Here is a 27,944-nt window from a genome sequence, read left to right on the forward strand (position 1 = left end):
CTGTGTGCATTCAGTTAAAGGAACTGTGTGCGTGTCTGTTGTGCCATAAGCGAGAGGGGGGGGAAGTGAAGTACTCCCAGCAACAACTGGTATGTGCATGTGTGTGTGTGTGTGTGTGTGTGTGTTTGCGCAGAAACAACTGTGCCTTGACACCTGTCTCCCTCAATCCAAAGGCAGATGAAGTTTAAACCGCATGGACAGCTTGGATGACAACGTTGAACCGCTTGACAAAGCCTCGGCCTCCATGCGCACCGCACATGACGTGACACACGCAGCAGCACACATGACGTGACGTGACGTGACACACGCAGCAGCACACATGAGCAATACGACATAACATTGTGTGCGGTGCAGCGTGGCGGGAGCATGCAACGCACCAACTGCACATGCATGTCAACGCGGCTGCTACCTCGCCCCCCCCTACACACACACACTTAAGGGCCCCAAAGGAACCCAAGACCGGAGAGCAGGACATGCTAGAACAGAGCCAGAGAACAGCTCTCGTCCTCGGGCTGTCTCTCGGCTAAAGTAGCACAGTCACGCCCACCGTATGCTAAGAGCAGCCGAGCGCACGTCGACTGTAAACATTACACGCGGCAGTGTTGAGTAACTATTTTTAAATATAGTCAAATGTTGTCGCTCAGCAGCATGCGACTCTCTGTGTGTTGTGTCCACTCCAGTGACGCATTGTCGAAATGTTGCTACAGAGTGGTAATGAGCCCGTTAGCATGGATTCTTTCAAAAATAATTAGAAATACTTGAGCGCAAAGAGTTAAAAAACAAAGGAGCTGCAGAGACAAGCCCTGCTGTTACTCTGATGTCCTGCCAACTATATGTCAAAAGGCCTCACCTGGGCCAAGAGATAGAAAACCAAATACAGGCCACATCAGAACCAGCACCGTTAAGGTTCTGATCTTGCCGTTCTCAACGTGTGCACAAAGTTGCTGAAAGAAAGAAGCTCTGCTTCAGAAGCCAACTTACCGGCAGCATTGCTTGGTAGTACAGCCCCATCATCGTCTGCTCTAGAGGAACAACTGCTGACCAGCTCTCGTTCCTTCTCCTCTCCCCTTCCCCGAGTGTCTGTACGTCTCCTCTCCCCTCACTGTGCTCTAAGACCATGAGCCGACGGTGGCTTCAGTCCACGTCTGTCTCGCACATTCAAATTCTCCCTCGTTCACTCCCTCTTTCCTCCTCTCTTCCACGTCTCCGGCACGCGAGCCTCACTCTGCCTCTCTTTCCCGCGTCTCTCCCCCCCCCCCCTCGGCCCTGCTGCTTTGATCCCCCTCGGGCCTTTCTCTCTCTCTCTCCTCCTGACAGCCTCTTCTCTCCCGTCTCTCTCTCTATTCTCTTAGCTCTGCGTCTGTCATTCACACGCTCGCGTTACACGTCCCGCCGCTGCTCCCCCTTCGCTTCCTCTTGTTCCCGCCCTCTCTTTGAGAACTTCCCCTCCTTCTCGGCCCTTCAGTCCCTCCTATCCATCAAAGCATCTATCCTTTCCATGTAGCCACCTAACCCTTGCTTCTGGATGGAGTCAGAAAGCTGCTGTTGCTGTTCTCCTAGAGCCCCCCGGAGAGAGCACAGGAACAGGAAGGAAGGAGATGCTGTCTTCTATCCACGCACTGGCTGCCTGAGAGTACAGAACACGAATGCGACCCCCACTGCATTGCAGCTCCTTTTTTTTTTTTTTTTTTTTTGGATGATTTATTTATTGCGTGGCAGCCTGTCAGCTCCAAAAAAAGCAGCGGAGGGAAGGCCTGTCGGTAGACAGCTAGGTAGCTAGCTGTGTGGGATGGCTCCTAGTTCGCCTTCTCTCTGCTGCAGCTGCCTTCGCCACACAGATGGAAGTCTCACAGAACTGTGGCAGCGCCAGACTCCAGTATCTAAACCTCAACCTGCACAGGAATCTGGATTTCGCTGCATTGCGCCTTTTTTTCTTCTTCTGGCTCGGGCTCAGTTTCCCCCACTTCCCACCACTGTACTGTTAGGAGGCGCTTCATTTTTTGCAGAGATGAGAGTGCAGTTCCTTGCACTGCATTTTCATATGGGAGGGACTGAACTCTGCGGGGAGAAGAAAATAAATAAATAAAAAAAGAAAAGCCATGTGATGCCAAGCTTTCAGACATCTGCTGAGGCTGGCTAGAACTGGGTCCAGAGGGATGGAGGGATGCAGGGAGGGCAAGATAAGTGATTGGTGGAGGGAAAACATGGGGCAAAAAAGAAGGGAGCTGGGCTGGAGTGGGAGGCGAGGGGACGGAGGGGCGGTGGATGCGAGCGAGAGATAACGGGATAGAGGGATAAATGGATAAAGGGCTGGGTGAAGAAAAAAAAAAAAGAGAGCCAGGGATGACGGGATTAGGGCTGTAAGTGAGGAGGATGAGAGGATGAATAGGGGATGATCTGAGGATTAAGCACGCAGAGATAAACACACGCGGTCGCACACACAAACACATGCACATTGTGTACACAAAGATGTGCTGTGATCATATTCATGCTGCTGCACTTTGGCTGGCACACACACACACACACACACACACACACACACACACACACACACACACACACACACACACACACACACACACACACACACACACACACACACACACACACACACACACACACACACACACACACACACACACACACACACACACACACACATCAGCTAATTCAAACAAAGGCCTGCTCTTTGAAACACAGCATCTATAGATAATCAATAGCTTAGCCTTAACTTTTCTATTGGAATAATCCAGAACAATTTCAGGAGCCATGTGAAGTTTATGAGGTAATTCGATTTAAATACAGTTTTGCCGTTGCTAAAAAGAAAATGCTCAGGTGTGAAGCCCCTATGACCTGTTTTTATGTGCATTTGTTGTTAACCCTCATCTTTTTTGTAACCTAAACAGCGGAAGACTGACATGTACTGCCTCAGGGGTCGGAATGGACACACTCACACACACATTTACCCGTCAGTGTGCAGCAGCAGGGACCCACAGGAGCCTGTCACCACTTAACACACTCATATTGACACAGGCAGGCAGACCAACAGGCAGTTCAAACATGCATACATAACACTAGACGGGAGCACTACCAAGACAAATATACTGCAGCAACGAACAGGCCAATCCGGCGGCTAGGCTAGGCCGGGCTAGCCCCCAATTTGCATGATAACCGGCAGCCGGTGCGCAGGAGTCTCCTAATGCATGTGTGCTGAAGAGCAGCATACATTAGCAGGGACGACTCTTAAATCATTTATTAAACAAATGCAGCGGCTTTTGAATTTAACAGAGGATCTAACAAGTGGAGTTCAGGTGCACTAAGGATCACAAGTGTTCTCTGGCCAGGTGATGGTCGTCCAAGCAGGCAGGGCCAAGACCGGCTCCAACTGTGCTCCTGGACTACTGTAGTGTGGTTCTGTGCCCTGCAGGCAAGCCGTGTTAAATAACTCGCTTCTAGTTCCGTTTCTCTTCTGCTCTACTTCTCTGCCTCATCCGCTCATCTGTTTTATATTTTTACGTCCGTCATGTCTCTCACAATCCTTATTTTTGTTGATGTAAGATCAACAACCAAAGAAACAGGAAAAGGGGGACATTTAAATCTGCATAGATTCAACTTTAAGCCAAATTCTTACAGTGTCGTCTCATCCTCTTTGAGTTCACCCTCTCGCACATTCAGAGAGCTGTATTCCCAAGAGAGAGAGAGAGAGGGGTGGGGGGGGGGGGGAGACCTGTGAAAATCTCCCATGTTGTGATATTTTGGGGGGGGGAGGGAGGCTGGTGGCGAACAGGCCCGCAGACCAACACTCCCCTCCTGTGGCACTGCCAGAGAGCTGCACATCCCGAACGCCAACTAGACACGCACAAACATAAACGCACAAACACAAACATACACACACACGCACAAACACACACGCACACACACACAAACAGAGACAAAGGAGCACGCACGCTCTCAGATACGGAGGCCTTTTCCTCGCAAACTCGCTCAGATGGGCCACGACGCACGCGAGCACTGAGCTGGTTTGAGCCGCTCAGCGCGCTCTGCTGCGTGGAGGTAGATAAGACAAAATAGACAGCCACCCTGCCGCTACGCTGCACACTCGCGGCCCTCATTACCGAGAGCAATATGCATGGAGAGATACTCAGGATGAGAGAGAGAGAGAGAGACAGAGAGAGGACATGCAGCAAACAGAGTGTGCAGAGCTTAGTTCTTAAAGAAGGCGATAGCCTAATTTCTCTTTCTGAGGGTCAAGCCTTTGATAAGAGGAGCTGAATTGCTACCAGAGTTTCCTTTCACCACTTCTTCTAACAGGCATCGTTTACACGCTACCATAGGCTGAAAAATAAAAAGAACTTCAGAATTGTCTCGATAATGGCGTCGTAGTGTAGCAGAGCCTGCTCTAGGACTAGGTGGACGACATCACTGGGTTTCCCCGGTTAAGAAGAATTAAGAGTTGGTTTTCTAAAAGCGTTTACTGTGTCAAACGTCATTCGTGTTTTCACATTCAGAGCATCTATTGAGATATTCAAATGAAGCTGCAAATGTTATGCCGTCGGCAACGTTAAAAACAAATATAAAAAAAATACATTTGGACTTTTGGACTTTACAACGCGTGTTATCGGAAGTGTTTGGCTCCCACAAGTCAGAAACAATCCTACGCAGCCACCGCTGGAAACTAATCCTTCAAATAGTGCAATACTAATAAAAGCGTTGCCTGATCTTTGTCTGCAACTGTGCAGAAAAACACTGGCATTGAACACATCGACTACACGTGCGAATGTTGGTTTAGATTTGCAAAGTCAAAGCTTGAAACTACTCAATAGCCCGTTACTGTATACAAAAGAGCTCCAAATTTACCTGACGACCAAGAGTGCAACTGACCTTTAACTGTCTCATTTTTGTCCCAATTTTCTGACACAACACTGGATATCTTCTCTTACATCCGTTGATAAAAAATAAAAAAAACGATTGTTGGTAGTTCAAAGGGGGGGCTGGCTGGCTGAAAACTATCTCAAGTGAATCTAGGCTTCTGTATTGCATTATGTATGTTTTAATTCACTGTCACGGAGGTTTTGCGAGCCGTCACTAATCTCTTACCTGACTGTGAGGTGCGTATCCATGGAAACCGGGGTTTAAAGGCTCATTGTTCTGCAAGAAACAACAGGAGGAAAGAGAGCGGTGTGAGTGGATGCAGTGCACGTCCAAAACCAGTGACATGTACTCTGAGTCACAACATCAGTAAGTGGAGGAAAAATGAAGAGGTATAATTGTCACAACTTGTCTCTGCAATCTAAACGCCCGACTGACCGCCAGGGTTGGAGAGAAGCACCGGACAGACGCTGCTAGAATATTCAAGTGACAGTGAGCCAAAGAACACGTTAACGTGAATACTGGGTCTTTGTCTTTCCAGTGCCCACGATTGTGACAAACTAAACTGCTCAGTCAGCAGTAAGATGACACTTCCCTGAAGGAAAAAGACGGAACAGTGAACCAAGTTATATCAGCGGCATGACTGGTGAACCGCTACGGCAGAGCGTTCACAGCCAGCCATCCTAACCAATCGAAATCCACTATCGAGCCCCCCCCACACACACACATCCCTCTTCGACCCTGCCCCAGAAACCAGTGTTGTGGTTAATTGCTCTGTAATTACTTTTAATTAGATTATTTCTGTCTCTCTCCATCTCTTTTTCTCTCTCAACTATTATTTTACCCCTCCGTGTCGTTTTTTTGCCCCAGCGAGATCAGCCATTGTTTGCGGCAGAATTAGTTGAGGAGGAGGAGAAGGAGGAGGGAGAAGAAAAGACAAAGAGGGGGAGCAGGAGGAGGACTGGAACAATGGGGGAAAGTTAACCAAACGATGATATTTTGACAGCAGAGAGAGAGAGAGAGAGAGAGATGACACCGGCACATACAGCCTGCTGGAAGGCCTCGCAGAGAAAACATGACCGCCTAGCGAGACTCATGCCTCTGCTCTCCTCGAGGGATGAGTCTCACGAGGCTAGAAGGGGGGAGGAGTACGAGAGAAGGTCTGAGGGGGGTGAAAGACATGTGTATGTGGTGGGGGATGGGGTGGCAGTCCCGTAGAAGCGGCTGATGTTTTCATTACATTTAATCTGCAGCACCGAGGAGCAGGCAAAGAGTTTCAAACCCACGTGCCCCACCCACCCACCCACGTCGGCCTGCATGCACTCGAGTGTGGGGCCGCGTAACGCCGTGGCAATGAGGAGGGCAGATTTGGCTCTTTAGAGTGTCAACCGGGTTAACCTCCTGGCCCCGACCTCGAGCTGCCTCCTGAAGGAAATCACTTCCTGATAGCATTCATCCAGCCAAGTGTCTGAGACGGAGGGCAGCGCTCGTCCAAACACACGGACACACGGCTGTCGAAGGCCGATCCCGAAGAGCTGGATCACGCAGTGGAACTCTTTCAGAGACTAGGACTTGTAATTCTGTTGTGCAAGTCCAAAAACAGATGTGGTCGATGGTGCATGGATGAATGAGGGAGTGTCTAGACGGAGCGGGGTGGAGGGAGGCCGAGGGGGAATGAGAGCGTGAGGTTAGATAAATGGCCTCGATGTAAACAATAGGTAAGAATGAGAAAGAAATCGGTAAAATCTTGTGTGTGTTTGAGGTCCCCCCCCCCCCCGAAACAGCCCTTTCTTTGTCTCCACTCTCCGCTTCCCGTTTCATCTGGAACCAATTTCCCCCTCGTGCCTCGTCCCCAGGGGGGGGGGAACACTCTCCTTGGTGCGCCGCAATTACAGGGGAATGGACGGGCTTACACTCAGCAAAATACCGGCTGCGTGTATGAAGCTGCTGGTGCTCCACCGCGGCACAGATGGAAAGGCGGTAGAGGCAAGCTGTTCGGAGCAGCGTTGCTCAAGTCCACAAAGCCTTGGGCAATGTCAACAGGAACGGGAAAACTCTTCCTATTCTAAATTATTTTATTTTTTAAAAGATGCGTGTTGGGAGTTACCAACACTGCATTTCAAATAGGACTGAACGGACATGCTGGTTTCGGTGCAACAAAGAGTGGCACTCAACGGTGTACTGGAGGGCCACCGAAGCAGCTGAAAGCAATGTGATAATTCAGCTCCATTGCTACAAAATACTACAATTGTAGCGCGGGATTAAAACGTTGAGACTCAGTGTTTTTATGGTATTTTGCAGTCAAAGCGAGGGTGAAGGCCACGAGCTACGTAAACTGGGAGGAAAAAAACAAAACTGGAACCAAAATTAAACCCAACCATCAAATTATAGAGTTGGTTCTGCAGTGGACAGGCTGGAGAGAAGAAAGAGGAGGAGGAGGAGTTTAGGTAGAAGAGCAGGAGGAGGGAGAGGAGGGTAGAGTTTAGCAACATCTGGAATCAATCTGTCTGCAACAGAAGGGGGAGGGGGGGGTGGGGGGAATAGGACAGAGGAGAAAAGAGAGAACAGAACAAAAATAAGGGCAGAGACAGACGCACACAGGAGGTGGAGGAATGTGGGGAATAAGACGGCCAAAGCCAAGAAAAGGGGAGAGAAATATAAAGCAGTCAAACATTGGTGAAATGGAGACAATGAGTCATAAGTGAGGAATGCCATGTGATTTATATTTTTTTAGCGGGTGGGGGAGGGGGGTCTGAACTTGATACCTAGTTTTTTTTTTCCAGAGACTCTTGTTTGCACACGGTGACACACACACACACACACACACACACACACGGCTCTGCTTTGTAAGTATATTACATGCCTGCTGCGTGTGCTGAAAAGCATACAAAAGGTGCCCTCGTTTATGCCTGCCATACTTTTTTTTTAAATGAAAAATGATTACTGCATGCTGCACTAAAGCCCGTCCGGGCTGAAAGCGGGGCTTTCCTGCTGCAAGTTTCCATTAAGTCAATTCCATATAGTTTGCGAGCGAGGAGGAGCCTTTGAAGGCGCCGGCTGGCTGACTGCGATGGCTTCAGACGGGACTGGCAGGGATCAGCAGAAAGCACAGAACACCAGTCACACGCACATAAACATACACTCTCTCCATCCCCCCCTCTCTCCCTCTCTCTCTTGACTCCACGGAGGGCAAAACTAAAGGGCGTCTCTCTTGTTTATTTTCACTCTCTCCCAACTTGCTATTTTAGGAGAAGGAAAGAAGTTGGGGAGTTGCTGGAGCAAGCGGGCAGGAGCAGGGGAAGAAAAAAAAGGGAGCAGCGGTGGTGAAGGAAGGCAAAAACGACATGGGGTCAACAGATGGAGAGAGAGAGGGAGAGAGAGGGAGAGCGAGAGAGGGGAGGGAGGAGGGGAGAGGGGCAATTAAAGGGGGGGCTGCTGCAGGCGTCCAGTGGAGGCGGACTGTGCTGAGGTTTGGCTTTTAGTACGGCCTCAATCATACCACCAGATGTACGGAAAAAATCCCACCTGCCGCCACCAACAAATCATAACCCAAAAGACCAAAACCCTGAGACCTTTGACATAAAAACACTACACACGTTACTGCAGAGCACTGTGGGAACAGACGGAGGATCTATCTAGATGGAGATCTAAGAGCCAGAATCGGCTCAAATTACGTTTAACGGCCTCACTATGACAACACAGGATCTGAGAGGAGGAAGACCAATCATTCATTAAGTGTAACGGGAGATTCTTTGCATGTTTGGTCAACAAATCACAACCGAGGTAGATGAACACTGTTTGAGAGGACCGAACGGAGCCACCAATAGAAGGCAGAAAGTGAAGTAGAAGGGAATGAAGAGAACAGGCCAAAGGGTGCAGGACGGGGAAGAGAGTCATTTGTCAATGTGATACGCTCCCGAAAAGCTATCGAAGCCAAACGATGAGGTGGGGAAGTGAAGAATTCGATGGAGATTGGCGATACGTGGGGACATAAAGACAAAGACAACCGAGGGGGAAGGGAAGGAGGCCAAGACGAATTGCAGTGTTTCCACTCAGACTGAAGGCTTCTCTCTTAAGACAGAAACTTATTTTCCCCAAATTGGAAAAGCTTCAGCTCCACATTTTCCCTTTAAAGTTATAGTTGATGTTCTTTCTAAAAGAAGACACCTCTGATACGATCGGACACCAACACAACATGTGGCTGTAGGGCATCGGCTGGCTGCAGACAGTGTTGCTAGTTTTTCCACAATCGAATGTTTCATCTTTATATAAAGACATTTTGACATAACGACAGACAAAAAAACAACAACAACATTGCAATTGTGAATTGCAGAGTTCACTTCGCTTGTTGGCACTTTTAATCACACATCCTTTGCGGATTAAAACATCTTTTACTGTGAGTCAGAATATCCGAGTGATGTCAATGCCAGTTATTAATCATCAACTAAAAACCTGGAAGTGTGTTTTTACTCGTTTCACTTCATCGTTGAGTTTTTTAACGTCTTCTAAAGAGGTGAGAAGTTTGGCAACTTGCGCCAATATGCGGCGCAGGCTGCTTCATTGTTGTCAGATCTAATTATTTCGGTTAGTCTTGGCAAAAGCCCGTCCGTGCACCACGGGGCGTGCGTTATGTTACAGTGAAACTAGGGTTTTCATTTCACGCTCCAACAAATCGCCGGCAGTACGCTTATTTGATAAAAACGTGTCGCAGCATCCAGCGATCCTCTTAATGAAGTACTCGGTACACAGATTTGGAGTCGGTATTAGACATGGCTGACGGATTGGCTGACCTTATTAAAAAGGGGGACAAATCCTCACAAACAACCTCAATGGATCCAGGTAGGGCTCACAACTCAATTGTCATCATCCGTGACCCGGTGGCAGCCCCCCCCCCCCCATGTAAAGGGAAACACTGAATTGACATTTCAATCCGCGTGTGGGTGGAGATGGAAGCACATGTGACAGTTTGGGGCCAGCCGTGGGGAGGGGAGAGTGGTGACATGATGACCATAAAGGGAGAGTTCACATGCGAGTGTCATGTTAAGGAGCTGAAAGCAGTGTGCTTTACAAGAGGGGGGGGACAGAGACAGAGAGAGAGAGAGAGAGAGACAGAGACAGAGAGAGAGAGACAGAGACAGATCTGCTCTATTTTCTCCTTTTTTGTTTATGAACGGTGACTTTTCCTCCTTTGTCTTCAGTCTGATTATTCTTGTGTTCTTGTGGGCAACGCGGCGTGTTGCACAATAACGCACCGTGAAAGCAACTGAACACATGCGTACACAGGGAGCGAAAATAGGAGTCGAGCGACTTTACGTGGAGAATTTCTAGCTTATCGTTAACGGTTCAAAAGTCAAGGGCGACTCCGCCGCTGTGCCGCGGCTCAAAGTTCAACAGCACTCATTAAACAGCAGCGGAGAGCTTAACATGAGACCCCCCCCCCCCGTAACAAATATTAACCCACATCAGTGCGGCCTCCGCTTCTGTAATACCGTCCGTGCATGCTTCTTCTTCTTCTCTGTGATTTATTCAGGTGGCTGACTTCTGAAGGGCCTCGTGGACTTGTAGGCAGCAGTTACACAGAGGCTCTCCGGGTACACGCAGGTTACTATTGTTGGAGAGTATTTGGACGCAACCGCCGGGCTTATCGGGAATTATGGGTGAACGCAGCAACGGCATTTTATCTTGCCGTTTTACAGTCGGTGATTAGGGAGAACCCAGCAATGACTGTTTTCACTGTTTTGCAATGTCTAAGTCTGTAACATGTCAGAAATAATGACAAATTCCCACCAAGAAGACCAAACTGATGTCTGATGTCGTACAGTTTGCCCCTCTAGTGAAATCAAAGAGATTTACAATATACTATTTCTTTACTGTTATTTATCATTTTTCACATGTATAAAGCAAATGCAGGATTTTAGAAATCAATCAAATGTATAAAAAAAAGAAAAGAAAAACAGAAATGTCACCGACTTATTTCTATTAAATTCATTGAAACAAATATTGTATGAGCTTAAAGAAAAAAAACTTTTCCCAGAGAATGAGATTTTGTACACTATTGTAAATTTATGGTGCAATTTACTTCCAGCACCACAGAGAAAAGTCAACACACATCTCACATCCCTGCCTCTTTTCGGGAGCAGACTTCCAGCAGCAATACATTTTCATTAGCGACCAATACGACAGATTAACTTTGTCATCGGGCTCCTGGGCCGACAAAACAACGCACGCCTTCTACAGAAAACAAGCAGCTCGCAATGTGATGAAAACGGCTTGTGGTGAGCGTCCTGAAACCAAAACTCACTGCCGGTCTGGTAATAACCTATCTCAGTGATCTGTCCGTTCTTATCAACCCCTCCCCCTTGCCTGCCCCCCCCCCCCCCCCTTCCTTCTGCTCTGGGCTGTTAAAGCGATCGGTCTGGTTAATGCCCTCTCCTAAATGAGCTTTGATCTCGTTAGCGCGACACAAAGCCTCTTTACTGCCAACGATAGGACAAATCGGCTCTCCGAAACAGAGAGAGAGAGAGAGAGAGAGACGGGCCGAGAGAGTTATAAACTGTACTCGCACTGTATCAGAGTGGTGCGCAGCACTGCCTCAAGGGGAAGCATCATACTACGTTAAGAGGGACAAAAATAAAAACATACGAGAGGAGGGACGAGACAAGACGCATACGAGGAGGAAGACAAGAGGCGTGGTGGAGCTGGGGAATAGAAGGGATGGATAGATTTGAGTGATGGGAGCTGGATGGAGAAAGGGAAAGATAATCAAAGATGGCACCCCCCCTGTCATCTTTGATGGGATAGGACAGCAGAGAGAGAGAGAGTGGATGGGGGGGAGGGGTTGGGCACACTAAAAGCCTGTGAACCAGGAGTCAATTAGCAATCTGGAAATATGCTTGGGGGAGAAATCAGAGGGCAGCTAGAGGGGAGCAGGGGGGGAGGGGAGGGGCGCAACAAAAGGGAGAGAAGGCGGCACTCTCGTTTATTATTACAGTCCTGATTTACAGTCGGCAGTCTGCTCAATGGGAACACTATGGTAATAGTTGGGGCGAGTTCAGTCGTGGGAGCATCCTCACCCGGAGACGGCCGCGCCACGACCGTGACTGCATTAGCCCTCAATGTCATTTACCCTTTGCATTAAGTGTTTTTAAAAACAATTCATCACTCAGGGCCTATCCACCTGCTTATCTCCACCCCAAAGTGACGGTGTCATTCCTGCCATCCATCACTTTCCTCTCACCCTTTATCACGAGACCCTTCCTTTCTGTCCGCTCTCTCCTGGCTTCCATCCTTTCTTTCTCCCATACAGCTACCCGTCTAGGACACATCTGTCAGAGGAAAATTTCTCTCCTGTAATACACCCAAATATTGTCAAAACCCCACTCTTTATCACTCTTTGTCCTCCACCGCCTTTCTCTCGTCCTATGTGCATCCAGCGATAACATCCCCCCCCCCTTCTCATCTCCTCTACTCCGTCCTCTTTCCATCCTGACCCCCTGCTGCCCGGCGATCAATACAACCGATGGGCAGAGAGAATCCTCCCCAATGCCACGCTGCTCATCATCTTCGCCGGCGGGCTGTAACCTCCACCCCCTCCCCTCCCATCATCCATCCTCTTGTGAAGCTCGCCACGCATCGCGGGGGACCTTTTTGTCACTGCAGCAGGTCAGCCGCTCAGTTGAAGTATTTTACCAGCTTGAATTACCTGCATCCGCCTGCCCTCCGACGACCGTAAAACGCCAGATATATTTTAAAAAAAAACATCCTGTATGCTGTTGGATAATAGACACTTCAAAGCATGTGTGCGTAGGTGTAAGAATGATAGTGCAGTGCATGCGTTTATGAGAGGGAGAGGGATAAATAGTAATAGATCCAGGGAGAGCAAGCGAGAGAGAGGTGCCCCCCACCCCCAGTGCCTCGGCAGTTCCCTGGTTTACTGTAATATGCACAGATCGGTCCGGCAGAGGCAGGAATGGCTGCTGATGGCAGCCGAGTCATGAAAGCAGGGGAGACCCGGGTTAAGGAGGGCCCCCCTCGAGCCCCTTTGCTCCTTCAGCCACCCACCAAAAGGCTGTTCTTTGTCTTTCACTGTGGTGACCCCTCCCCCAATCCCTGTCTGCCTCTCTCTCTCTTAACACCTAGCGACAATCAAGGGAGGGGGGCACGGAGCGATAAATGGCACATACGGCGTGTATCAGGATTTGATGCCATGACTCACTGTAAATCATCATCATAAGTCTGAGTGATTTCATCCACGTGAATAAAAAGAAAAGGGAATAGTGTGAGGAAGCACTGGTTTACTTTGCATATGCCATGCAGGCATGATGAATGGCTCTCATCTGTGTGCTGTGTGCTGCTGCCTGTCACAGCAATGGAGCCTGTATCATATTACCTTTGTCTGGCTTGGTCATGCTCCCTCACCGAGCAGCTCCAGGAGCACAGCTACAGTATTTCAGCAAGCCACCTTTTAGTAGGTTTTTTTTTTTTAAATGTAATTCATAAATCACTCATTTGGTGTCAGGAAAATTATTTTCTATTTGCTGCAATGATACATGATTACGTTGTAGATGAGGGAAAAGGGGGCCTGTCAAAACATACTCATCATTCATTCCCTATGGTGCTTGAGAACAAAAGCTTTTACTGAAGAAGAAGAAGAAGAAGAAGAAGAAGAGAGGATGATACTTTGCTACACACACACGAAGCAGTGATGTAAACTTAACGCTACAGATGTACTGTACATTCTTACCTGTCCAATGTCACCAACAACAGCCCCGGTCCCGTCTATCCTCGGTCTTTTGCACTCCGCCTCGGCTAAGTCGACGAGCACAGCGGCTGTCTGAGCGTCGGGCTCCGGGTCTCCTCGCTTCATCCCGCGGACAGCTGCTGGACCCCCGGCCGCGTTCGCGAGGGGTCCGGCTGCCGTATCAATGTCTCTTTCCATTATTCCCCGAGTAACGGGCAGCATTATGGAGGCGACGTCGGTCGACATTAACATCGGACGGCAGACAGTCACCAGTCAAAAAGTCTTGTTTGTAGCTTTGCCTTCTCCGTGTGACTCGTCCACAGCTCGATATTTCACAATGGATTCGCCTTTTTCCCCAGAAAGCGTAGACGGACAGTACAGCACTGGTTCACATCAATAACGGCAGCTGGTACTGTTTATTGCCTAACTTGGCGTTGGCTATTCCAGGCAGAACATTATTCCAGGGTTCTGGACAAAGCCCGTTAAGTTGCAGCTCTTTTCCCCTTTCCCAAAGAAAGTTAAAAAACGAGGCCGAACGGTTGACCCGCTTCAATAAAGATCAAACGTCCGTCTCTTGGATGCCTGGCGAGCTAATTAGCAAGCTAACATCAGCAGCTAGCGTGCTAGCATTACATTCCGCTAGCTCTCCTTATAAATGTGGCTCACTCTCGCTGCCAGTAATAGGAAACGTTGGAAATGAGCTTGGCGTAATACTTCTCCGTCGGACAGGCAGTCCTCTCTACTCTCTCTCTAGAATGTGCGTTTGCCTTAAAGCCCTCTCTGTTGTTCCTACCAGCCTCCCCCTTGATTCCGGTCCCTTCTTATCACACCGTCCGTTCCCTCGCCGTGGTCTGCTATGGATGCGTCTTGGCGTGCGGACTTGGCTGCCGACGAACACGATTTCCTCTGGTGTGAGTCCCGGTTGGTGTGACTCGTAGCGCGGAGAGAGCGCTGATCCGCGGTCAGATTTGTCTACGGTCACCGGGATCGGAGGAGAGCGAGGTGAGGTGGGCTGGTCTGAGGTCTGCTTTTCCGCCGTTTCCTTCTCCTTCTTCTTCTCCTTCTTTTTTTTTTTTTTTCCTTAATTCCCACCTCCACCACCAGAGCTCCCCCTCCTCCTTCATCCTCACGTACTTCAATATTTAACCGAATTAGAATGAAAATCTTACTATATTTTGCTGCTCACAGTAATGCCAAAACAATTTCTACTATTTTTTTTCAAAACAATAAATGAATGAAATACATGGGTAAAAAAACGTCTTATATTAAGTAGGTTATATTAAATAAGGCTACATTTTACCACAGTACTCATAAATAATGTATGTTGTATAAATAAGCAGATGAGTTATACATGCAGAATCATAACACGGTATTAATCTCCGGTGTGGCTCGTCAGATATGTAAATTATTTAATGTATTTGCATGAGAGTGTAAATGATTACATTCTTCAGACATCTTTAGACCTATTCAGGTTATAAATTCAATCAAATTTGTAGTTTGTATGTGTGTTTTTGGAGCATGGGCAAGTCAACTTTTGGTTATTTATTTTTAGTATGAATAAATAACCAAAAGTTTTCAAGACTGAAATAAAATACAATATAAGAAATGAATAAAAAAAGAGCAGCAATCCGCCTCCTGCAGTCTCTTTGATTATTTTGAGGGAATGAAATACAGTACAGTCGTGTTTTGTAATGTTTTTGCGCCCCCTGGTGGGTCTTATGTGACACAGCGTCGGAAGGGAGGGGCATTTACATCCCATTTACTACTCTAGTGAAATTGTTGTCATATAATTCATACAGAAGCAACACTAATCAAATACATTTGCTGTTATGTAGAAAGGTTTATAGTGGAAAAATGCAATAACTGAGAGAGGGGGGATACATCATGAAGAGAAATACTGTGTCGTTGATGTCACACACACACACACACACACACACACACACACACACACACACACACACACACACTTATGTGATAAAACCTGCACTGAATCCTCACTTCCCCTGCCTGCCTCCGAAAAGATGATTGCTGTCACTTTAGGCCAGCCTCCTGTGTGAAAATGTGTGTGTTTGTGTGTGCGTATGAGCAGCTGAGCGTATTGAATGTGTGTGTGTGTGTGTGCTTCTTCCTCTCCCTCTGAATCACTCACTCTATCAACCTCTGTCTCTCTCCCGCTACCTGTCCCTCCGCCACCCACTGAACCCGCAATGATGGACGGCAGTGGGGTCACGTCACTCCACACGGCCGCCTGTTTCACTGACGGAGGCAGAAGCCATTACTCTCTTTTACACAGCCACACACCTCACGGGTCATGAAAAAAGATATCGGTGGTGAGAAATACACCTCAGTGTCTGCAGGAACACCTGTGTCTTGGTGCATCTCTTTCTACAATTCCTGTAGTCTTCACATTGCACACTTTAACATATATGCATGGTAGCATAGTATGTCCTTTCGGTCTCGTTTTGCACAATTAATCAGTGTTTCTTTGTTCAGACTGTGCAGCAGGGAAGAACACGTTTCTTTCTTTTATTTCATAAATGTTAAGTTAAGAGCATGCATCTTTAACTATTTACACCGACAGACGAAATGTATAGGAGTAATGTAAAAAAAAAAAAGTTGTCAATTCAAAAATTGGCACAGCGATATGAACATGAACAACACATCATTATCTTTGATATAAATTAATTCTGTCTATACAGTATATCCAATGCATGTATTTGTGTGTGTGTCTAGGTCATTCCCTCAGGTTGTGGCATGTTATTTTATTGTGTATTGAGGGAGGAAAAATGTATGCGTTTGCCACTATATTATTTTCTCCAAGGTTATCCTATGTGTTTATTCATCTATCTGTAAAATGTGCATTTACATGCATTTACATCTATATTTTGGTTCTGAGTCTATATTATAAGTTTGCTCAGATAATCTTTAGAATCTTACTTTTGTACTCTTTTGTATCAAACTCAGTTCAGGCCCAGGCATAGTCATACAGACGCTGACATAGGATTAGTCTCAGGATTCATGTCTCTCATGGGCCATAAAAATTAGGTAAAGTCCAGTTGGGACTGGCCGCAATATCACCTCTACCACGCCCGAGGAAAACAGGACGCCCTTTGTGTATGGGCCCAGGGACCAGAATGTCTGGCTCTTCTTGGGTCACTGTGACCGGCTGACGGCAGTGATGTTGTCTCCAGAAGTTTGGCAGGAGCATTAATAAATAAGAAGGAAGGGAGGGGGGACTGTGACAGCGGGGAAAGATCCAAAGCTACCATCCAAGCGGCACATAGGCCCATACATAGTAGAGGCACAGATACTGGACATTGGACTGCATTCCTGTTGAGTTAGCATGACCACAGGAACAGAGATCAGTAGGATCCTCTGACAGGTGTCCCTTATGATATTGATTAATTAGTGAACCGACTGCCTATCTCAGCGGTCCAGATGTACCCCACTCCCTCGGGGTAAGCAGGATGCAAATAGCCGTAAGAAATCCCCTACTGCATTCTAGATGAACGAAATTATTGTTTAGTTGAACATTGAGGGCTGATGAGTAAAGGGGGTCATCCTGCATGGGGGGGGGGGGGGGGGGGGGGGGGGGGAGTATAAAGTAAGTTGCATTTCTTTGTTAGCAAATAAGTGTTAAGCCAGCTTTTAGATATTGAGGTTAAATCAACTTCAAAGTCTAAACCACCGATCATCGACATAGGAAAAACCACAACATGGGCTATACAAAAAAATGAATTGAATTGACAAGGAGAAAATGTGAATCAACAAAGCCAGGAGGAGAGAATTTGCATGAATGTAGCCTACTTGTCCCTGAGATACAACTTTTTTATACATCCGGTTGAATAGTGTACCCAAATTATAATGTGTGTGTGTGTGTGTGTGTGTGTGTGTGCGTGTGTGTGTGAGGTAAAGAGAGGGGGAAGGAGAGATGGCACAGAGCATTTCTTGTGTTAAGTTTCACATTTACAAGAGTCCAAAAATGTCCACTAGTCTTTTCAAATATATTTTATTTCTGCGTGATAAACAATTACAATGGCCTGTTCAGTTTGACTTAACGTTTGTCTAAGAATTCGTTCGATGTATCATCAAATCAGTTTGAAAATCAAACATGGACCGACATTCACATAGTCCTGAATCCACATAACTGACATTTATTTTTCTCACAAAATGAACTGCCTTTAAGATCCCGTAGCTCTCGTTTTCCTTCAGTTTCATTCTATCCCTCAAGTTCATCTGGGCCCGCCTCCTCTGGACGCCACCGCCTGCTGATTCGGTGTCACCCGGCGTCAGTCACGCCTCGCAGCCAATGAATTGATCGAGCCGAACAAAGGGGCGGGGCGTGACTGTACATGACTCTCGCTGCGTTGAGAAACGTGTGGCTGTTTTTTCTTCACACTAACTGCTGGAGGAGCGGAACCGCAAACATCCTGTAACACATCAAGGTATTTATTTAATTTACCTGTTAAATTAAATTATTAATTTTATTAATACAATGACCTGTTAACGTCATGTGCATTGTGGCTTCCATTTAACTTTAACACCAATTTAGAGAAAAAGAGCGCCTTTACCACGTTTTAAACGTGTTAACAGTTGCTTAATACGACGTCTGCATGTCAAATGTAACCCTAAAGAGGTTGTACCATGTGAGTACACGCGTGTATATTTAACATACGTATAGCGGACTAAGGGACATGAAGTGATGAGGCCGCCTAATCCGTTTACTACACTTTTACAGACGTCACAAGTACACGCAGCAAAACAACCCGCTGCTCCTCATCATGGCACTGGATGGATGTGGCCTCGTCTGCAAATATACCCTCTTCATATTCAACCTCATCTTTGCGGTAAGTCTGTCAAATATTTATGGGGGGGGGGGGGGGGGCTCCCATTCGGTTTCGTTTCTGTTGAACACCAGCTCAGGTTCCCAGTTACTTTCATTTACACCTGTCTATGCTTAATGGTATAATACCCCCCCCCCCCCCCCCCCCCCCCCCCCACAGACACTTATGACACTTTCCTGCTTTTATGTACTTTTTTTGTTCTGCACTCTGTCGTCTCAAAGCCTTTTGTTTGTCTGTTTACCTTCGTGCCACCTGTTATTCAACATGATGTGAATAAACACCACATCTGACTCAACCATGTACCGAACATTACAGGTTCAAAGATGTGAACAACCGCGTAACCAGGACATTTTACTGCACGTTGAGACTGGGGTTTTAATTGGTTATTTCTGTGTTTCGGCAGTTGGTGGGGTTTGCCTTTTTGGGTATCGGCCTGTGGCTGAGGTTCAGCAATGGCACCAGAGGCATCTTTCAAATAGAGGCCCTCAACTCGAGCGTGTTTGTGACGGGTCAGTACTTTTTTTTGTTACGCAAATTTGTATCATTTCTCCAAAAATAACCGCACGAGGATATTTTGCCTCTGACACGCATTCGATCACATATCTGTGTTTCTCTCTTTGTGTTTTTATCAGCTGTGACTGTCCTGATAGCTCTCGGCTCAGTGATGCTGATCGTGGTGGCGTTCGGAGACTACGGCGCCTGCAATGGGAAAAGATGTGCTCTGCAAGTGGTGAGACGTCTTCGCACGCTAACTTCCTTGTAATGTGGGGCCAACTTTTTTTCTTTTCTTTTTTTTTTCTCCTGTTGTGTGATCACAACATCCTGCCGAACACAATGTACACACTGTTACTAGTGCGGAACGCCTTCAAAAATGAAGGACAAAATAATAGAAACTCCAAATGGGACAAATTACCTCAGGAAAAGTTTTACAGAACCAGGAAATAGAGCGCCAGCGATCGCTCTCCGTTCTATAGTCACTTAATTACTGTAAAGTCAACAAGGCCCAGGCTTCCATTTAAAATGTACACGTTTTATATTTGTCATACGTGCAGTGTTGAAAGAGCTTTTCAAAAGTTTCTCTGCACGAGAGCCAAATAATTTAAATTCCTCTCACTTGATGGTGGAGTTGCTGCTGCGCTCCTTCTGCCTCCTGATCAACACACTGGTTAAATGTCAGACAGCTAAAGATTTATTAGCAGGGGAGACCGGGAGAAATGGTAACATTTTTCATTTATTTATTTATTTTTTGCTTCATTACTCACAGACTACTTGAAACACACTAGTCAAGCCATGATAGAATCTCGTATGCTTTCTAACAACAACTGTATTACCAGAGGTTGTTCATGTTTTCTATTTCTGCTTAAAATGATCTCATTCTCGTACTTCAGTATCAGTAAAACTTCACTTCCTGAAAGCTGCAGACACACATTTTCTTGAGAAACCCCCACAGCACAGCGGCGGCAAACTAAATCGACGCGAGGGAGGACCGGGGAATGTAAACAGAAGATCCTTTTGTTACTCATATATCTGTTTCGGCACTTTTGACCTTGGTCTTGATTCGGCACTCCTCAATCCTCCTTTCTGGAACCGACACATTTTATGCACAAAGACCAAGTCTGGTGTGCAACCCTACTTAAATAGAATAACAATGAAACGGTAAACAGTCGGGTTAAAGTACGTTGCAATGTACACAGATATGTTCAAATATCTTTGATTACTGCCTTAGTGTTTTCTCTCTCATTTCCTGTTTTATCTCATAGTCCCGTCTCAGCGGTTCATTAGGGAAGCTCGAAAGGCATTCCTGAAGCGTGACACAGCACAGAGGCGGGAGGCGGAGAGGGTTTTATGTGCTGTGGGAGGAAACAGGCTGACACGGTTGAAAACTTTTTCAACCGTGTCAGCCTGTTTGCAACATGGAACTGTAATCCAGCAAAGACATTTGCACAAAAAACATGCATACAGTTGCATACCCTTGTCGTGATGCACATGCATAATAGTGGGAGGAAACGGTGTGTTATGTTGTTTGGTTATTTGTTTCTTATCACTTTATTAACATGAGATTTTCTAATCCGGCTTCTTTACCTCCCCTCCTCCTTTCAGTTCTCTGTCCTTCTGACCATCCTAGCGTTGGCTGAAGTTGCTGTCGGAGTGATTGGTTATTCCAATAAAGATGCGGTAAGAATGAAATGGAAAAGAAGGGGAGGAGCACAAAGAATAGTCAAAGATGTAATCATAAATACTCCATATTTACTGTCATGATAATATGTTTTCATTTATATGATTAAGGTTCGACTGAACATTGTGGAGTTTTACACTAGCATGTATGTTCTGTATGGGAGTAGCGGAGGAGACCCGGTCATTGGTGCCACTCTCAAATTCATCCACAGTATGGTAAGCACAAAACACGGTTTAACTCCAAACCGTTTTGCCTTAATGCGTTTTGAACTTGATGCTTTTGCAACTTGTGTACTGAACTCTTTTATACTTTTTATTGACGTGGCACCCTAACGTGTTTAGTTATCAAACAACTAAAAGCGACATTAGGAAATTGATCATTTCAATAAATTGTGTCAAATATATCAATGAACCAACAATGTCTTACATAATTAAGCATACTATTCAAATTCAGCTCATCATTATGAAACACCATTTCGTTATTCATTATCATAGCCTAACAACCACATTTACTGGATACATTTTTATTACAAAATGCTCTTTTTTTAAAAGTCAGTCTCCCCGACACTTATTTCATGTCAAGTTTTATTTCACTCAGCTGGTTTATTATCTAGACTGGGTTGAGAGCTTCGATTATTACTTAGCATCAAGTTGAAGCCGTGTTAGACATGTTAGCCGTGTTAGCTAGCTCCTGTTGGCTTGAGTGACCACAGAGAAAGACTCGGTCTCTCTCTCTCTCTCTCCGTCTCTCTCTCTCTCTCTCTCTCTCTGTCTCTCTCTGTCTCTCTCTCTCTCTCTCTCTCCGTCTCTCTCTCTCTCTCTCTCTCTCTCTCTGTGTCTCTCTCTCTCTCTCTCTCTGTCTCGCTCTCTCTCTCTCTCTCATCTTCACAAATAAAACGAATTAACCAGCTAACGTGTCACAGCAGCAGCTAATTATTTAATGTTTCGCTCTTTGGGGCTCCATTTTAATGATATGAAGTGAGACATCAAAAATGATTGTTCATTTTGAGTGTTCTTAACCTGCTTTCATCTCCCTCCTGTGTAGCTTCACTGCTGTGGAGTGACCGGGGTACCGCTGGTAGAGTTCGTTAAACAAACCTGTCCCGAACCGGACGGTTTCTTGGAGCATTTCAAGATGGATGTAAGTTGGTGCCAAGAAAGCTGTTGTGATGAACATGATGTATGTGTTAAGATGTGTATGGTTTTGAGTTCACCTTTGCGTTATCTGTGTTCTCTTAGCACACTAGTTCAATGTAGGATGGCTGAGGATAAATAAACCCCCTTTCTTGTTGCCGCCACTGGAAACTGAGCGGCTGTATTCTGTCGACTCCGGGATGCTAACAGTTTCTCCTGTCTTGTTGCTACAGAGTTGTCCTGGCATCATCCTAAGTGTCTTTGAGAGTAAAGCTGAACTGGTGATGGGCATCTTCGTTGGAACTGGAGCTCTTTTGGTAAGCAAATATGTTGCGTGCTGCACATTTAGACGCAGTAGATGAAGTCAACGTTTTGGCTGAAATAGGCTGGTGAATGAAAAATGTTTTTACAAGATTTACAATTACCTTTAAAAAATGTTTTAGCAGAGTTGTACTGTAGATGCTACTGAATGTGGCTCATAGATAAAGCAGGTATGGCAGCCTACAGGTACAAAGGCTGAGTGTTATGCGCCTGCTACAGTCTCACATAGCTTGCTAGCGCGGCTTTCGACTCATAATGTAGTAATAAGTGAAACCATATTCTGAGCCGCCTCACCACAACTTCCTGTTCACTGTAAAGTGCTTTGAATATTGTCATGCCTGAAAACCAATAACAATGAGCCTTATTTATACTGTATTGAAGACAACACAGTCCATAGTATAAAAACCATCCAGTGTTTAATTAGCATCAAATTACAGTCAAAACTGACTGCTGTGGGGGACAAGGAGGAAAAGTGAGACCGATATCTTTTATATTTAGTGTCTTGCCTTTACACAAGCTTAATTTTGTCTTCTGCTCTTGTTGTTCATAAAGTATATGACCGTGTTTCTAATCACTCTAAATCCCCCTCGTCTCTCTTAACCAATCGTCCTCCCCCTGTCTTGCTTTCACTCTTTTCATTCTCCCCATCCTTGGTGCCCAAAGTTCATAGCTCTGATTTGCAGCATAATCCTCCATAGAAAGCTACGTCTGTCTGAATCACCTGCTCAGTACATCATCCTGACTCAGTCCACTTCTGTCCTGGCTAACCCTCAACCATCTCAGCACGGATTTGTCTCCACCTCCTACCCCTACCCAGTCGTCTCCACCTCCTACCCTAACCCTGACCCAGTCGTCTCCACCTCCTACCCCTACCAGGACCCAGTCGTCTCCACCTCCTACCCCTACCAGGACCCAGTCGTCTTCACCCCTCTCTCTGCGGCTAACATCCCTTTGGCTTAGTCCTAGTGCGCTCTTGTTGGTTTTCACTCCCACTCTGTCTTGATTTGATTCCATGACGCTCTAGCATAGAGAATACACATCTATGTTTTTATCCATTCTCTTCACTGCTGAACATGTTCAGCTCCTCTCTGCATGGTCACTGCAGGGCGTCTCCAGCTCGCTTTAAAAGGAAAACTCCAATCTTTTTAAAAAAGGACCTAAAGCACAATTATGACAACACTCCATCTTTTGGAACCGTTGTGTTGTTGAATTTACATCACGACATAAGAAAGCTGTATTAAAAAAAAATCATCAGGTTTTTTATTATTATATTATTTAATCTGTATATATACAGTTAAAAAATACATATCAAGGGTTGGATTTTTCCTTTAAGCCTCTGCTGCTTCATCATTGAACATTTTGCCTTTTTTAAATTCCTCACACAAGTAGCTGCATGCAAATTGAAAGCATGGGCTGGTGCCGCTCTCACACTCACTCATTCGGTGGCTGGTTTAATCCGGGAGGGGATAACGAGCGGGAAGCAGGTTGGCACAGCTCTTTTTCCCTCCCCATCACTGCTCTTTACTTCCCCTCCTCCTTCTGTGTCTGCATCACAGATTATCGCCCTGGTCTGCACCATTATCCTCCTGAAACAGACCAAGAGAGAACAGCAGGAGGTCACCGCGTACTATTCGACTGTGTACTAAAAAGAGGATTCGGTTTTTGACCCTCCTCTGCCTCACCGACGACGGCCAACGCTGGAATTCAGGCTCAACCAGCAAATGTGTTTACAGATTTGTCTCCGTATGTGAACTACTGATCACACTAGTTTTAAAACTGAATTCAATCACACTGTGCTTATAATGTGACCCGTTGTAAGCGGAACCCCCTGCTTTTTACAGAGCTGTTGCCAATTAATTAATAATCATGCAGTAACTCATGGTGAAATGGATGTTGCTTAGAATGAGCCATTATTCATCCAGCTAGAAACTGTCACAGCTTGACAGCAAGTGCGTTCTAGCCTGACAGACCTCTACATCACTGTGAGCGTACGATAAGTAATCCGACACGTCCCTTTGATAACAAAAAGAACGGGACACTTCCACGTCTGTTACACATTTTATTTCAATTAAATTTATTTTTGTAATCACAAATTTGCCTCAGAGGGCTTTACAATCTGTACACATACGACATCCTCTGTCCCGGAACCCTCACATCGGAACAGGAAAAACTCCCCCAAAAACCCCTTTAACTGGGAGAAAAGAGGGGGAGACCTGAGGGAGAGCAACAGAGGAGTGCAATAGATGTCATGTGTACAGAATGAACAACATAACAGAGTTACAACACATTCAATGCAACTAGCATTATGTTAATGAGCAGTGTTAACGAATCTGCTGCTGAGGTTTTTGTGCTTTTGTCTGTTGCCAAATATGAAATAGTTAAATACTGACTGAGCCACTGGCAAATATCACTGTTTGAATTCATATTGTGTGTTTAAAATGCAAAAAGGGACCATTTTCTTTAAAATCCATTAAAAAAATATTTCACGTGTTTATTCAGGGTAAGCGTTGAAATGGACGTTTCACTTTATCCTAACTTTCTTCTTACTGTTAATTAATTTTCGTGCTGTAGAGGTGTAATGTCACACTGGTACACGAGTCATTTATACGTTGCTTTAGTTTTGCAAAGATTGCATTCCGTGTCATTTCTTCCAGTTGTTGTTGCACCCAGAGGGCCACAGGTCAGAAAACAAAGTCTTCTTGTGTGTGACAGAAATATTCTGCATGCTTCCCTCAGTCATCAGGTACTGTTTGAGGCTGTTAAACTGACTGTAAACATGCCGAGTGCTTTAAAGCTGTGCTGCCTTCCTGTAAACGCTGGGACACATCTTGCTGTTCAGAGACATTAGTTCAACTTTTCATTCCTGCCAAAAGCCTTTCGGACCAAAGGGAAGTACATTAAGGGTCCTGTTTAGAAAGAAGACAGCTGAATTGTTTGTGTATCGCTTGTTTTCTTTCCCGTACCACTGTAGTACTATTTGCATTGCACTATATTGTTTTTACATTCACATGTTTTTGAATAAATATTCTATCGAGGGCTTTTCCTCTCCTCTTCACTAAGACTTGTGTATCGGTTATTCCCATGAAACAAAACAAGAGTGCAGCTGTGTAAGTGTTTATTTCATTGCTCACGCGTCACTGTTGGGACCTGTGAGGAAAAAAGAAGTTCATGTTAAAGTTCTCGAGACTGACTGGGCCTGATGCTTATAAAGCTCTTTGGTGAAATATGATGACTACATTGGGTAATGTAAACTATGTAGCCACAATACATCTCGTACATTCAACAGGAATCCATCTGTGCAGCTTTAGTGTAGAAGATTCTCAGTGGATCACAGACTTATTGTTGGAGGGACAATAGTTCTTTGTCGAGTTAGACTTTCCAAGTCTGGAACCCACAAGTCTACAAATTATTAAAAATATATATATAATCAATGTATAAGAACCTTGTTGGACTACTGGACCAACTAGTTCCTCTTATGTTTCCACTGTGTTAAACTTACTGCTGATGCAGCGTACAGTGCAGTCACCATCTGCAGCAGAGCACACTTCTGTCGAGCACAAGAAGTAGATCTGAGGAGAGGAGAAAAAATAAAGAATAAAATAAATGGTTTTATGGCACAATTACACTAATCCTAGTCTACATGTAGCCACCATTGTGGATGGTCTTTAGGGTAGCCTGAACTTGAAACCGCCACATTAACAGTCCCTTTAACGACAACAATAGATGTTTACTTGTATGAGCATGTTAAGTGGGAGGTACCTCTGGGTCCTCCAGGTGAGAGTATCCTCCTTCAGCCGTGTATGGGGGACTTTCTGAGTGCAGAGACAGGAAGCCAGAGATAGTGAACCTCCGGATGTGGTGGGGAAGGAAGCGGCTCTGAATCACCTCGGCTGGGACAGCTGAACAACACACAGCTACAACTGAAAATCTCTACAGGAGAAATAGCGTCTAAACCACTGCTGCAAGATTACCACACAACAATGTAAAAATGTACGTTTGTCCTTAGGGTGGCTCTTGAGATATTTAAATCAAATGATGATCGACTTGACTTGACGATGGTGATGAATGAAAAGGGCGCTCCCAAATTCTATAGGAATCATCTCATGAATACTAATCGTCATGGAAACGTGGCCAATAGATGTCAAGAATCTGGTTTACACCCCTTAACAGCCAGCGTCTGTCAGATCGTTATTATATTGATACTGGGATTAGGCCCATTATTAGCAGATAGCTCCTCAGACTTCATTAGAATTCAATGAAAATACAAATTATATCGGTATCTAATACAAGCAATTCATTTCTGTACAACATACCCATCATAGACCAGCATCCAGCTGGCGTATGGAGCTTGAGTGTAAGCCAGGCAGGAGTGGACCAGCAGCACCAGGCCGGGCTCGGGGGGGTCCAGCAGGCTCACCTCCACATAGACTGGTCTGCCTCGCAGGAGGCTGAGAGGCAGGTGAGCCTCGGGGTGGAAGCTGGTGAAGGACTCGTAGGATTCTCAGTAGCACAGCGACAGTGGCTGGTGTAGAGTGAACGGGAGGTGGAGGAGGTTGACCCATCACATGGAGCTTCACTTCACCTGGAGAACCCGGGGAGGAGCTACATTCCACCATCAGCCTGTGGATCAACAGAGTGGCTGCAGCGTGTCTCAACATCCAAAACTAAGCTGAGCATCTTTGACAGACGGCAATTATTTCACGAAGTGTGCGTCACAGCTCGTTTATTTTGGGACAATGTTTGTCATTTATCCTCTGATGTTGCATCTTTTGGAGGTGGAGATGCGTCTGTGTGTCTGATGGTGTTCTGTGAGCTGCTGCTTTGAATGATTGCAGCTGTTTCCTGACTGATGGCAGTGCAGTAATCAGCAAACGCTGAGATAGTGAAGCTGTGATTTTGGGATAATTGCATGCATCTGTTAACTGTAACATTTGTTCGAGGTAACAAATTTTGCAAGGGATGGATTTTTTTTGTGTGATTCAATTTTCCTCTATTTTATGTTAGATTCTATGCGGATCATAAGAAATGAAAGTAAAATGAACATGTGTTGCAATCTAGGCCTGAGCTTTGACTCCACCTCCTGGCCAAGTGCCATTTGAAAGCTTCGAAACTTCCTGGGATCAAAAAATTAAACAAAAACATTCAGAAATATGCATCTGACTGATTGCATGAACATGTATTAATGCAATCAGCTGACTACTGTCTGTAGATCATCTGTTGAAGTCATTCAACAGAATTGGATTCTAGTCTAAAAGAAGTAGAAATAATTTGCAACACAAAGCTAACAGCAGAAAAATAAATGTCCGCCTGTAAAGAAGCACCTTTTTTTCCCCAGACGTGTTACCGCAGCAGCCCAGAGAGACGCAGCAGTCGAAATCTGACACAGGGCCAAGGCCCCGGGGTGAGGCAGAGGGAGTGGACGGCTCGGCCTTGAGCTGATCTGAGCGCAGAGAGCAAACAATGAGAGGAGGGCCAGTTATACTTCAATGGCTCTATTCAGCAGCAGGAGCGATGACAGATTCATAAATTCAGAATTGGTTTTCCATTCAGGTGTCTAGTTACAGCCAGAATAGATGCCAGACCTTTAACCTGGCACGGCTGAACAATAATGCTCTGCCGCCTTGTGGTGATCTGAAGTCAGGACACTGACACCAAAAGCTACGTCTCAAAAATAATAGCTGCTGGTTTTTCACCTTTCATTTCATTATCCAGCCTCTCTTCTGCTTTTTCGCCACCAAGACGTCCAAAAGCATCATATGGATGTTCCCGGGTGTTATGATGGGAATAATAATAGTAGTAGTAAGGATGTAGGGGGTCATTGTGAGCATCATACGCCGATTCTGTAGGTGGAGTAGAGGTTT

At 45.8% G+C, this 27,944-nt stretch overlaps 2 protein-coding genes and 1 long non-coding RNA gene across 10 annotated transcripts in view; 1 reads left to right on the top strand and 2 right to left on the bottom strand.

Moving 5' to 3' along the window:
- Positions 1–14,897, bottom strand: part of LOC142941833 (RNA binding protein fox-1 homolog 2-like) — a 40,969-nt gene extending 26,072 nt beyond the window's left edge. The window contains exons 1-2 of one of the 6 annotated variants that reach the window (XM_076083953.1): positions 13,613–14,897; positions 5,098–5,148 (exon numbers count right to left, since the gene is read on the bottom strand). In XM_076083953.1, coding sequence (XP_075940068.1) covers positions 5,098–5,148; positions 13,613–13,861 — 300 coding nt within the window. In that variant the 5' untranslated portion in view covers positions 13,862–14,897. Of the gene's footprint in view, positions 1–981; positions 2,394–5,097; positions 5,149–13,612 lie in introns of those variants that run through there. The other 5 variants (XM_076083964.1, XM_076083946.1, XM_076083955.1 and 2 more) reach the window with 5 other exon arrangements.
- A 3,037-nt stretch (positions 14,898–17,934) lies between these two features.
- Positions 17,935–25,138, top strand: LOC142941867 (CD9 antigen-like). Of its 3 annotated transcripts, none has more exons than XM_076083993.1 (9): positions 17,935–18,054; positions 18,348–18,456; positions 18,857–18,962; positions 19,086–19,183; positions 20,554–20,628; positions 20,740–20,844; positions 21,674–21,769; positions 21,996–22,079; positions 22,747–25,138. In XM_076083993.1, exons 2-9 carry the CDS (start codon positions 18,391–18,393, stop codon positions 23,041–23,043), a joined length of 927 nt encoding a protein of 308 aa, XP_075940108.1. In that variant the 5' UTR covers positions 17,935–18,054; positions 18,348–18,390; the 3' UTR covers positions 23,044–25,138. The 3 variants fall into 3 exon arrangements, with proteins under 3 accessions (XP_075940108.1, XP_075940124.1, XP_075940116.1); XM_076084009.1 differs by having other exon boundaries at positions 17,936–18,054; positions 23,640–25,138; XM_076084001.1 differs by lacking the exon at positions 17,935–18,054 and adding an exon at positions 18,083–18,255.
- A 452-nt stretch (positions 25,139–25,590) lies between these two features.
- On the bottom strand, positions 25,591–26,873 carry LOC142941890 (uncharacterized). Its single transcript, XR_012951544.1, has 3 exons — positions 26,397–26,873; positions 25,843–25,982; positions 25,591–25,652 (listed from the first exon to the last, which is right to left on the bottom strand). It is a non-coding gene; the product is annotated as an uncharacterized LOC142941890 (long non-coding RNA).
- Positions 26,874–27,944: the final 1,071 nt, after the last annotated feature.

The sequence above is a fragment of the Anarhichas minor genome, unplaced genomic scaffold (assembly GCF_050575085.1).
Source record: "Anarhichas minor isolate MPS153535 unplaced genomic scaffold, ASM5057508v1 ptg000007l, whole genome shotgun sequence".
Lineage (NCBI taxonomy): Eukaryota > Metazoa > Chordata > Actinopteri > Perciformes > Anarhichadidae > Anarhichas > Anarhichas minor.